Source organism: Dendrobium catenatum, unplaced genomic scaffold, assembly GCF_001605985.2.
Source record: "Dendrobium catenatum unplaced genomic scaffold, ASM160598v2 fragScaff_scaffold_1220, whole genome shotgun sequence".
NCBI lineage: Eukaryota > Viridiplantae > Streptophyta > Magnoliopsida > Asparagales > Orchidaceae > Dendrobium > Dendrobium catenatum.
Genome location: NW_021319682.1, coordinates 12288379 through 12300823, shown reverse-complemented (window position 1 = coordinate 12300823; position 12445 = coordinate 12288379). Strand labels below are relative to the sequence as shown.

At 38.3% G+C, this 12445-nt stretch overlaps 1 protein-coding gene across 1 annotated transcript in view; it reads right to left on the bottom strand.

Annotated features, from left to right (window-relative positions):
- The window catches only part of LOC110092851 (transformation/transcription domain-associated protein), a gene marked incomplete at its 5' end in the record, with an annotated part of 60923 nt that extends 50376 nt beyond the window's left edge, over positions 1-10547 (bottom strand). Inside the window, 6 exon segments of the mRNA XM_020817549.2 lie at positions 1759-2094; positions 2177-3142; positions 3699-4931; positions 5012-5107; positions 5183-5241; positions 10466-10547. Coding sequence (XP_020673208.1) covers positions 1759-2094; positions 2177-3142; positions 3699-4931; positions 5012-5107; positions 5183-5241; positions 10466-10547 — 2772 coding nt within the window.
- Between the last annotated feature and the right edge of the window lie 1898 nt (positions 10548-12445).

Here is a 12445-nt window from a genome sequence, read left to right as displayed (position 1 = left end):
CGGGTAGTGGGTCTTACAATCAAATTCTTATAAATAAGGCTGCCCAAAGGTTTTGAATTTGATTGTTTGAGTAGACAATAGTTGCTTGTACAATGCTTGGAAATCTATTCCATACTTGTTTGAGTTAATCTGAGTTTGTGATTTTGATACTTCCGAGTTTTGACACTGGGTTAGTATTTTAGTTGTTTTGTGTTCGTAATATTTTTCCTACTCCAGTAGTCTACTACTCTACCCATTTTTTAGCATCGTTAATCTATTAGTTTTTTCGTACTTAGCTTTTCTTGCTTTATAGTACTTTTTTCTACCTACAATAGCCTAAATTTATCAGCATTCATTCAATTTATTTATGATGTACTGACTTTCATTTGTTTGTTTGTAGGTAAGTGGCACTTGCAGCTATTTAGGGAGCTCGCAGATAGTTGCAGGAGCTCGAAACCATAAGGGATACAGTTATCGGGGTGCTAGCAGAGTGATGTTTTGTACTCGTTTGAGTTGATAGAGTTGTTTGTACAGTGTTGAGATAGTTTGTTAAGTGTTTTGGAGAGTTGGAAAGCAATATTGTATCTATCAATTAGTGGAACTTCCCCCCTCCTCCCCTTCTTTTTTTTAATGCATTTTTATTTTATAATTATTCAATTGATTGATAAATTAATTAACAAATTAATCAAATTTAAATTCAAAGCCCTCTAATTTTAAAACTCAAATTTTTTAAAAGCCCTCGGATTTGATATGCTCTCAAATTTTAAACTTATTCTTGATTTTTTTAATCAATCAATAAATTTTAAATTTAATTTATTTTAATTAATGAATTTTAATCTATTAATTAATTGATTAATTAAAATTCAAATTGAATTGCTCTCCAATTATTTCAAAAAAAGTTAAATAATTTTTCAAGAAATTTTGATAGCCTTTTTTTTTCTTCCTTTCCTTCCTTTTTCTTCTTTTTTTTTATAATATATATAATATTATATTATTTTTAATATAACAATATAATATATATAACATTATATTATCATATTATATTATATATAATATAATAAAGGGAGAGAGGGAGCCCAATCGGGTTAGGGTCAGAGGAGCACAGTCGGACAGCCACTAAGGAGTCGAAGGAGCAACCTGTGCAATCTCTACTCCTCCCACGAAGCAATGAAGTCAGACGGCAAGAAGGGACCCGAACGAAGCGAAGTTGAACGACAACAAAGGAGTCGAAGGGACGACGCGTGCAATCTCTGTACCTCTTGCGAAGGAACGAAGTTGGACGACACTGAAGGGGTCGAAGTCGAACAACCATGAAGGAGCGGCGCATGCGACCTCTGCGAACCAAAGCCGAACAGCGACGATGGAGCAGAAGGAGCGGCGTGTGCAATCTCTTCGCCTCCTGCGAAGAAACAAATTTGAACAGCAACGACGAAAAGAGAAGATGAAAGGCAAACTCTAAACCGCTTTCTTCTTTACTTCCCGTCGAACAGATGTATAGCGAGAATCCATGCCAATGAGCGGTCTTTGGGGAGGTTTTATACAGTGTGGGAAGTTATAGGTGCGAAGGAGTGTGTCATTTGGAGAGATCGTACAAGGTGGGGCTGGCTCGGAGGCAAGTTCGTACTTTGCATCTCTTCAAAATTTTTTTTTTTAAGTCAACAATGCATTTATGTGGCATAAATTTGCATTAATAATATTTCAGCAGCTCGTATATGTAATTGAACTGCAGGGTTGTTATCGTGGCACACAAACAATAAATGATGAAAAATGCACAAGAACCTGTCGAAGCCCTTCTTTAGCAACAGCAACAATTTCTGGGGTACGACAAGTCAGAGACTTGAAAAACATTGATATGATTTTTGCACGCAGTTCAGCATGGTTTGGTGTTTTAAGATCTGTCCAAGCCATCGCAGTGCAAAGTAGCTCAATGCATGCAGTACGAAGCTTGTTTAACGTGGAAACCACTTTTGGGTTCATAAGCTTTGTAACCCATACAGTTTCATCAGCTTCAGCAATTTGCAGAGCATCTTGCAAGAAATTGACAAGCTCAGGAGTCAGCTTAAGTAGAGGCGGTCTCAAGGCAAGGCAGAAGTTCAAAGCTGTAACTGTCCCAACCTGTGTGCAGTAAGTAGAAAAGTTGGATTCCAATAAGGAAAACATGTTTGCCCAAAATTGCATTACACTTATGCTTGTATACCTGCTGTTCTACGTTCTTAGAACGTAATGACCTCGTTATCAAAGGCTGAAGTAGGGGGGGATACAGAGGCTCAAGCAACTCAGAGACCTCACTGCCAGTTCTACTAGCCAAAAGAGATAAGCATGACTGCACAGTTCTCCTAACAACAATAGATGCATTAGGATTGAAAAGTTCGCAAGAAAGAAATTCAATAACTCCCTGAAAACTCTGTTTGCGAGGCTCATTGTTTGCTTCATCAACATTGTTCACAACACGAAGGACCTGCGTAAGCACCTGACTCGTCTCTTCCTGCTCTTTGTTAGCATGCATTGGCAACCTTTTAAGCACAAATACAAGGCCACGAACTATCCGCACTTGGAAAATGCATAAGGTCTCAACAGAAACTTTACCGACTAAAGCACCAAGCCCCATGACACCACCCATTTGAGCTTGCCAAGTACTTCCATAGCAACAATGCAATAGGCGAGGCAAAAGCTGTTCAAAGACAGGGATCCGAACACCTGGGGGTGGTGAGTACACTGGGTTAAGAGATGGACTAGAGACCATCATTGGAGTAGCAGGACCACTCCTAGAACTTGGAAGACCTGCATGTTTTGCTCGAGCAAGGAATAGAAGTGCTTCAGCAAAGACATTTAATACTTTAAGAGCAGCCTTAGCATGAAGCCTATTTTCATCAGCAAGAACCTCCACCAATGCATCCAAAAAAATAAGTGGATCCAATTCCTTTAAACTGGAAGTACTATTTCTTGATCTGGAATTTAGATTGACATTCGTTGGAAGCATGGAATTTCCAGGATAGTCCACATGAAAAAGCATAGCAAAGTGGCGACAGATATTGACAACATATTCATCATTCAAATCTTGGAGGTCAGGGTCTGCACTTGCAGCAATGGTGGTCATAATGAGCGTTTTAAAAACAGATTTCTCAGCCATAAGCTGAGTCTTTGTCTTAACTCCCAAATCAACCTGATAACCAAAGCTGTAAGCAAACTAAGGATTGTCTAAACTAGCACAAGCAGAATGTCAAAAATAAAAAATAAACTGCCATTAGGTACATTGGCTATCATGCTGAAACTTCTACAGACCAAAAAAAAGCTTTGTAAAGCAGAGTGAAACGATCAATACAAGTAATGAAGGCCAAGTGTGCAAGCAGGAGGATGCTTTGAAATTGTGGAGAACTTCATGCACATAACACATCATCACACCTTTGAACGCACAAATGCAGACGGAACTCTGCACAATCACACAGATGAATACACATACATCATAAGAACAAGCAAGCACAAAATTATCATGCAAGCATGCCCACAATAACACATGCACTTGAATGGAAATGAAAATGCATAATTCATTTAATTTATAGCTACTGTGGTTTGAGAAACTCAATGCATAGGTGACATGATAAATGCAACAAAAAATAAGAACTGTGCAAATGGGAGGGGATGTGGTGGGGTGGAACAGTACACTTGTGTTAATGATGGGAAAAGAAAGGATGTATAAAACAGCATAGAATTCCATCAACCTTCATATCTGCAGTATCTGTACGCCGCAACGAAGGATCCACTGCAGAAACCAATAATGTTCCCAGTAGAGTAGGAGTCACACCTTCGACCATTATGTTACCCTGAAGATTCAACAGAGACACCAAGCATACCCTAAGAAACTTAAGCGCCTGTCTTCTGTAAAAAGAATCCATCCCACTACCATGATTCATAACTGCAGCTACAGCAAGATAGATGCACCTGTCAAGGGGTACTAAAAATGGGGTTGAAGGCGCAAATGTTAGTATAAGACGGAGGCCATGCTCTGGATTCTCTTTGCACTCAAGCATGAGGGGTTCCTTCAGGAATCGTCTGTTTCGTCCACCTAACTTGCCGAGTAATTGCAAAGCTTTTGTTCCCCACGGGTATGGAAGAGGCCTTAAATGAGACCATAAAGCAAGTATAGCATCAGACATAACACTTGCCATACTAGGCTCCAAAAAGTCTGGATTCAAACTGTCAATCCAGAACTCTAGTGTCCGGAGTCCCAAACTCACAAGATCATCATTGCCTTTTAGTGCTAGAACAAGAGGCTTCATAAGGCGAGGAAGGAGTGGAAGCAATGAGCTTAAACGAGCTGGCAAGGTTAGGCAAAGCTCCAATACAAGATCCCTCATGTCTTCACCACTGGGTCCCTCAATCATAGCTAGCAGCATATTGAGACATGGTTGCAGAGAAGGTATCAGATCTCGCAAAAGTGTATCAAACTTTCCACCATTTAGTGATCTGAACATACTTCGAAGCAGTTGCATATAACCAAGAGGTTTTTCAACTTCAATAGCATTCTTCATGCATATCTCAAATATAACAGGAATATGGGGCTGCAGCATGCGCTCACATTCTGCTGGTGATTTAGCAACAGATACAAATAGGTATCTAAAAAGTTGCAAAACAAGTTTTCCAGCTGGGGAATCTGGATGCTTAAGAGCATCAAGTTTGCTACTAGCAAGATAATTAACCATAACATCTGCCAAGGGCCGGAGGACCTTGGGATTTTGGATTAGGTTGGCAAATACATGTAGTAACTGTATGTTAGTAACCATGCAGTCAAAGAGTTCAGGCATTCGCAATGCAAACATGTCCATAAGGTCCCGAGCTTCCATTATAGCTAAAGCTTGTGAAAAACATTGCAGCATTTCCCTTTCCTCCTCTTTCTCTTTGAAAAGAGCTAAGCAATGCACACCACTCTTCAAAATACCAGATGCTTTTCTTACCTAATAAAATTGAATTCAGATGGACAGGATGAACTGGAAAACGGAAAAGATGAAATACAGATAAATCTGAAAGGTTATACCTCATCTTCTCTCATTCCTTTAAATCCTTGTGGAAGCGAGGAATTAGAAGATGGTGACACTTGCACTTGCTGAAGGTTCCCCTGTGCAGGTGATACCTGATGAAATAACATGAGAAAGATAAGTTACATCCATAATAAAAAAGCAACTCCCTATCATTGTATAAATTTAACCTGATTTTGAGGGCGAGGTAGATGAGCATTGGTAATGCTCCAAATTATGGTCTTCATTCCTGCAATATAAGCCGATGAGCCGATCATAATACAGTGGCTAGGAAATGAATGAAACCGAAGGTTTTGAAATCCTAGCAGAATTGTGACAAATCATGCTCAACAGACAGAAGGTTTTCAGAATATAATTAAAAATATGCAGGTATTTCGTGGTGGATTTTTTTTTTTTTTTTTGTTTAATTTCCATGCAATGAAAGGTGCGATCCGACATTAGTTTTCAGTCAAACATGAAAAGAAAATACAAAATGAAGGTTTCTGATTAAAGCATAATTTTGGTGAAATTCTCAGGGTTCAATAACCGTTTTAAAACCTAATTAATGGTGGCATCTGAAATATCTTGGAAAATTGGTAATTATTGCAAAAAGCTTCAATGCTTAAATGGCACAATTGATCAGGGAGAGGTGAGATGGCATAGTGCCCCTGCTCTACCAGCAATGCATATGATATCATGTACCCAGGAAAATGGGTCTTTTCCATCAATACAGTTAGTAACTTAAGGAAAATCCAAACAAAGTTTTCTTTACTTTGACAATCAATTTTCCAGGTAACATTCTCAATTCATTCTTATTTCCCTCCATCTTAAAAAGTAAATTTTCTTGATATAATGAGTTGAGGAAAACTATCATAATTGATTAGAAAAGCGAAAAACCTTCTGTCCAAAATTCCATTATTATAAGGTGTTGGTCTTCCGATAAATGCAATCCTAATTGATTTACTAAACAAGTTTCTGTTAGACCGGTCTATTGGACCGGTCTAGCCGGTCCTACGGGACCGACCCGTGCACTAATGGCGGAGGACTTCCGCCTCCCTGTACAAGTCATGTGAGCCGCCAAAGCCAATAGAGCATTTTAGGAAGGATTTTTGAGGGATTTGGGAGGAAAATTTGAATGTAGGGACTGTTTAGGGATTTCCGTTTGATTTGTATGCATTAAATACTTTGTTTTCCTAGGGTTAGGGCATCTTTAATTTGGCTGTCGTCTAGAGATTTGGGAGAGATCAATCCTCCTCTCGAAAAGAGGATCAATTGTACTTGATATTTTATGTTTCCCTTTCATCAAATAATACAAATCATCTATTGTTTTTGTGGTTTTGTGCGGATTTTTTTGGAGGATTTTCATTGCTTTCTGAAGATTGATAGAAAAAACTTGAGATCTATAAATGTTTCCTATCAAATTGGTATCAGAGCACATCGATCTAAGGGGAACAATGGCCGGAAGGATAATGAAAGTTTTTGAGGGAGAACTTGGGCAACTCAAAGCAGATTTTGAGAAGAAGATGGCTGATTTTCGAAATCAGATCGCATCGGTCAATGAAAGGATGGAGGAAAAGTTCGCTGTAGTGGAAGACATGTTGAAGAAATTGCTTGAAGCTGAAACCAAACCGGTGACATCGGAAGCAAAGGAAACTACAGGCGGCCATGGAAAAGATGGGACACTAACATGTTTAGGGGAAGGGAAAATTCAAAAGTGGAGACCCTGGAGGGAGAAGACGGAATGCCTTCTTTAGAACCACTTTCTAAGGTGGAGATGAGCATTGGCTACGCAAGAAGGGGTGTTGAATTTGTAAGAATATGGGATGATTTGGAGCGCCAGGGTGCTGATTTTGAAAGAAGAAGAGGGGATTTTGATGAAGGGTTTGGGTATGATCGCTGGAGGGAAGATCATGACAATCGAGGAGCACCTCCTCTTCGAAGAATAGGAGATTATGGAGGATTTAAGGGAAACGGGTGTGACCCAAGGGTGAGAAAATTGAATATGTCAATATTTGAAGGGGGGATGTAGGGTGGATCTACAAGGTTGAAAGATACTTCGCTGTCAATGGATTGACGGAGGAGAGACTGACGGCAGCAGGCCTATGTTTGGAAGGAAAAGCTTTGGCTTGGTACCGATGGAGGGATATGCGATGACCCATACGAAGTTGGAGGGAGTTCAAGGATTGTTTGAAAGAACGTTTCCGAACTGACAGGAAAGGAGACTTCTACGAGTAGTTCTTCGCCTTGATGCTGGATGGTTCAGTGATAAAGTATCGGGAGAGGTTTGAGTACCTTGCTAGCCGATTGGACCGCCTTTTTGAGATAGTGCTAGAGGGGAACTTCATGAAGGGAATGACACCATAGATCCGGGCAGCGGTTAGAGTAATGAGGCCTCGTGACTTGGGAGAGGCTATGGAGCTAGCTCAATTGGTAGACGATCAGAGGCACCTGGAGAGAGAGGTAGCAGCTCAAGAGGCCCGTACAAGATGACCACCACCTTTTTAGCAAGTAAGGAGCCAACACTGGATACTCTTAGGGAGACTTCTAAAGAGAAGACTGCTGGAGGAAAACCTAGGAACAACTTCAAGAAGCTCATAGAAACAAAATTACTGGAGAAGATGGCGAAGGGGATCTGTTTCAGATGTGACGAGAAATATACGCCAGAGCACAGATGTAAGAATCAAACTCTACAGGTTCTTACCGTTTGTGATGAAGAAGGAATGGAGGGTGTCGTCTTTCCACCTTACGGACAAGGTGGATCTTTGGGAGGGGAGTATTGTTATATCAGTCTATTGGACCGGTCCAGCCGATCCTATAGGACTGGCCCGTGCGCAAAATGGCGGAGGACTTTCGCCACCCTGTACGAGCCGCGTGAGCCGCCAAAGCCAACGGAGTATTTTAAAAAGGATTTTTGAGGGATTTGGGAGGAAAATTTGAATGTAGATATTGTTTAGGGATTTCCTTTTGATTTGTATGCATTAAATACGTTGTTTTCCTAGGGTTAGGGCATCTTGAATTTGGCTGAAATTTGAGATCTCCTAGATTTAAGTTTTCTTTTGGGCTCTAACGGCGTATAGAGATTTGGGAGAGATCGATCCTCCTCTCGAATAGAGGATCAATTGTATCTTGCTATTTTCCGTTTCCCTTTCATCAAATAATACAGATTATCTACTGTTTTTGTGGTTTTGTGCGGATTTTTTTTAGGATTTTCGCTGTTTTCCAAAGATTCATAGGAAAAACTTGAGATCTACAAGTGTTTCCTATCAGTTTCATTCCAGATACACTGCCTCATTAGCATCGACTTGCATTTCTTCAATTACTTCCATTAAAAGAAGTTGATCATAAACTTTAAAGACAGAGAAGCAATAAAAACATAATTATGCATCAACAAAGGCAGCATTCTGCATAAAATCCAACTCTATAATGTTTTGGACAATAATCACAGCATAAACACTACTGTGATGCTCAACAGACATTACAAAGCACCAGTACCCCTAGTATAAGAAGAATACTGATTGTGGAACTTATATGCACACAAGATCATAGTTGAACCAATTTATGTAAACCAAAAAAGAAGCAAAAATAGTCTGTTACAGCTCAGAGCAATGCTAAAGCAAAATTCAATATCATTATGAATGTGTGTGGCTTAAACATTTTCTCATAGTTTAATAGTTTCCACTACATAATGAGGTGTAAAAATCAAGCTGCTATTAACATTGCTAAAAATTATATATACTGTGATAGTACTAAGCATATTGAGATTGATAGATACTTTACAAAGAAAAAATTGAACAAGAAATCATCCAAGCTAACTACACTCTAATATTACTTCAAAATGTTGATATCCTTACTAAAGCTCATAACCAATCACAATTTGACAACATACATTTCCAGCTTGAGTGGGAAGCCTGAAAATCCTAAAATTAGTTCCTCAATTACTGCAGCAATAAATTCAAAAAACTAACTAATTCCACGTAAGCTCCTGATAGGCCACAACTCTCGCAGAAATCAATTCAACACTCTGGGTGTTGCTAGCTAATCGTCGGGCCAGCTAAACCAACCGCTGCTAGTCTATTACCTTTCTGCAAGTGCCAACCCGCTCACCAGTCTATTCCATCCCTCTTCAAGCTGAAGGGTACCTGGTGGCAGTGCACCAGCTAATCTCCTCGCAGTCACAACTTCCAGTCATTTTATTCCCTATTGTCACGCCATCCTTACGAGTTTGTCCGCCAGCCCTTTTTTCGTAAAGTGAATAGATTTATTCCTTGCATTCTTGCCATGCGTTATTATAAATTGAATAGGCAAATTTCTTCCTTATTTTACCCCTCATTTATGTGGCCAATTACGGCCTTAAATAATTACCTTGCTATCTTTTTATTTTAGAAGAGCGTGTATCTCTCAAAAATTATATCCCTTCGAATTTTTAATAAAAATAATGTACTACTGTGGCCTTGCACTTTCCAACACTTCTCGATTAATATGGAATGCTGCATCAAACACTCAAAGACAACAAACAATTTGGCATTACCACATTTTTTTAAACTGCACACAAAATAGGAAAATACTGGAGATCAGAGAAAGTTTAGAACTATAGAAATTTTAAAAAAGAACATTTCATTTAAAAACATGGATTTAGCGTTAAAATGATCTACATACTGATGTTGGAAACAATAATAAAGCTGCCCAATTAAATCCACAAAATGTTTTACTTGTATGAAAAAACATTTGCTAAAAAATTCTCAGAAAGATGCGTTAATCAAAATGATTAAGAGTAAGAGCAACAAGTGTTGAGTGGAATAAAGTTCAAGTTCTCATAGCCATAAGCTTGACTATACTATTGAATAATTCTGACATCTAACAGACAACTACAACTTACTAACTTTAGGAAATACTAAGAAAGGAAAATTCGAGCAAAAAAGTAAATGTGAGAACAAACCTAGGGAACAGAAAAAATTAAATGTCATGGATCATGCTAAATTGATGTAGTAAGTTATTACTCCAGTACAAGAAAAAAGAACTATCAAATAATTGATATTCAATTTTCGCAGCAAAAAAAAAGGATAATATTCAGTTGTGCTTTGTGCATAATAGTGAGGTGCTATGAAGCCTGTAGGTTTACTCTAATGCCTGGGTTGCAAATAGGCTGTTCTACAATTCACTTTCGTGAGCGTCAGAGCCCTTTCGATCTCAAGTCTGTTTTGCAACAGTTCACGCAAGACTGGTTACAGAAGAGGATCAAAAGTTCATAAAATGGCAGTATGAAACATCTCCTTTATCCGACGAGATGAAAACTGGTTTAAATAAAATAGAACCAGCAGATAGCCCAAATTTTAGAACATGCATATAAACAAAAAATACAAAGTGAAACTCGTGATGGAGAACTAGCAATTATGCATGCTAAACTTAATCCTTGTGATAAACTGCATGAATGGAATATGCCTTAATAGTAAATTTAACCAGGAAAAACATATTACCCATAATCAAAGTCTTGATTAAGTTTTTGTAATCATTGACTTCTTTCGAGTACTCGAGTGGGGGTTGTAAGTTGAGAACAGCCTGTGAAAAGGTATCAACCAATCAGATTAAGCTTGTGGAAAAAAGGTATTAACTGTTTCGATTAAGAAGAAAAAAGATAATAAACTAATGGAAAGAACGCAGCAAAGAGAGTGGATCAAGATTTGTGCAGACAAATTCTGACAAACAAGATAAAGCAATTCGTAATATAGATGATTTATGCAGACAAATTCTGACAGCGTAAAATAAAAGGTAAATTAAATACGCTTGGGATCCATAACATCTCACTCTCTAGCACGCTTTAATGTTACATGTATGTTGCAAAGGTTAGTTTAAGTCATCTATTAGGTGCCTAAAGAGTAACGATAATTAGGATCAGATAATTAATTAGGTGTTGCTCACAAGACTGACACTACACTATTGCAATCATATTTTTCAAAAAATAACTTTCTAAAGAAAAATAATCTCCCATTTTTATATGAGTGGAGAGAGCGAAAGAGAGAGTATACAGAGAGAAAGAAAGAGTATAGAGAGAGAGAGAGAGTTAGGGCCCCAGCGCGAGGTATAGAAGGAAAATTGGCAACAGAGAGGGAGGAATTGAGGGGGAGAGAGAGAGAAAGAGAGACTAAGAAGTATGGATACCTCCTATGATCTAATGCATTAAAATCTGCATCGCTTAACATTTCATAATTTTGTTAAAAAAAATAAAATCAAGATGTATGATTTATACACTTGATTGATGAGGTGTACATGGCATATGCTAACAACCATTACATTTAGTCCTCCAAAGCATGAAATCTCTCATTTATTGTAACAACTTATAGCCAGTATAAAGGTTGTTTCACTGCATTGACTATCACCACTTGAACTTTATGATTTATAACATGTGTCACTAAAAGAGGTAAACAAATTATATTGATTGTTAATGAAAAACACAAATCCCTCTTTGAACATGGAAGTTCATTTTCCAAGAGGTAGATTAGATTTTATTTAATTAGATTTCCCCTAATGATGCGCCATATTTTAACTAGACTTGGGTAGAGACTTCCTGGGGGTACAACCAACCAAAGTTAATTGGTCCTCCCACTCACGGGAGAGCACACTAGATTAAAGATAATAGCTTAGGCTTTAGGTTAAGTTTAATGTTTACATTTCAATTGAATTGATGAGGAATGGTTAGTGAAATGAAAGTTTGCCTTGGCAAAATCCCATGATTTCATCATCCACGTTATACCAACAAAACTAATTCACCAATATCAACAAGTAATAAATGTAGAGAACAAGATTAGCAACAATGGATCGACTCTTCGGTAACATTAGTAGACTAGGGTGAATATATGAGTTTTGACTTCAATTGATTTAGTGTGCTTGTTCGTGATGATGGTGAGCAGACTTTTGGTGATATTAATGACAAGGAAAGGCTATAGATCTTACGTTTGATATTTAGAGAAGCGCTTTAAAGTTTATGGTGGATTGATAAGGGGTCTAGAAGAGTATATAAGTAGAAATGCTAAGATTAATCCAGATTGGGCTGGTTTGGGCTGATTTGGAAAATCAATTAGAGAGTGACATTTATATGAGATAAATGATTGCAAATGAAGATGAAATGTTAGCTTAGGATATGAAATTGTGATCTGGAGTTCATGGTAGAGTTTAGTGGAGTTTAAAAAAATGCTGATGTGTAGGGAATAAAACTGTGGGCTCCGAAAATTCGGCCCCGGCCTCCCCGCCGCTGCTATTTCTTTTTTATTCGGCGAGGGAGTTTTAACTGATAAGTTCCGGGGTAAATTTTGGAAGGCAGATGGGTTTGTAAATAAGACACTACCCAGAGATTTCATCCTCATTTTGCGAGGACTTTATGATCTGAGTTCTTGTTTCCTATAGGCGCAAGCCCCTATAGTTAATTACCCCTCCCGATCACGAGAGAGAACTTTCGATTA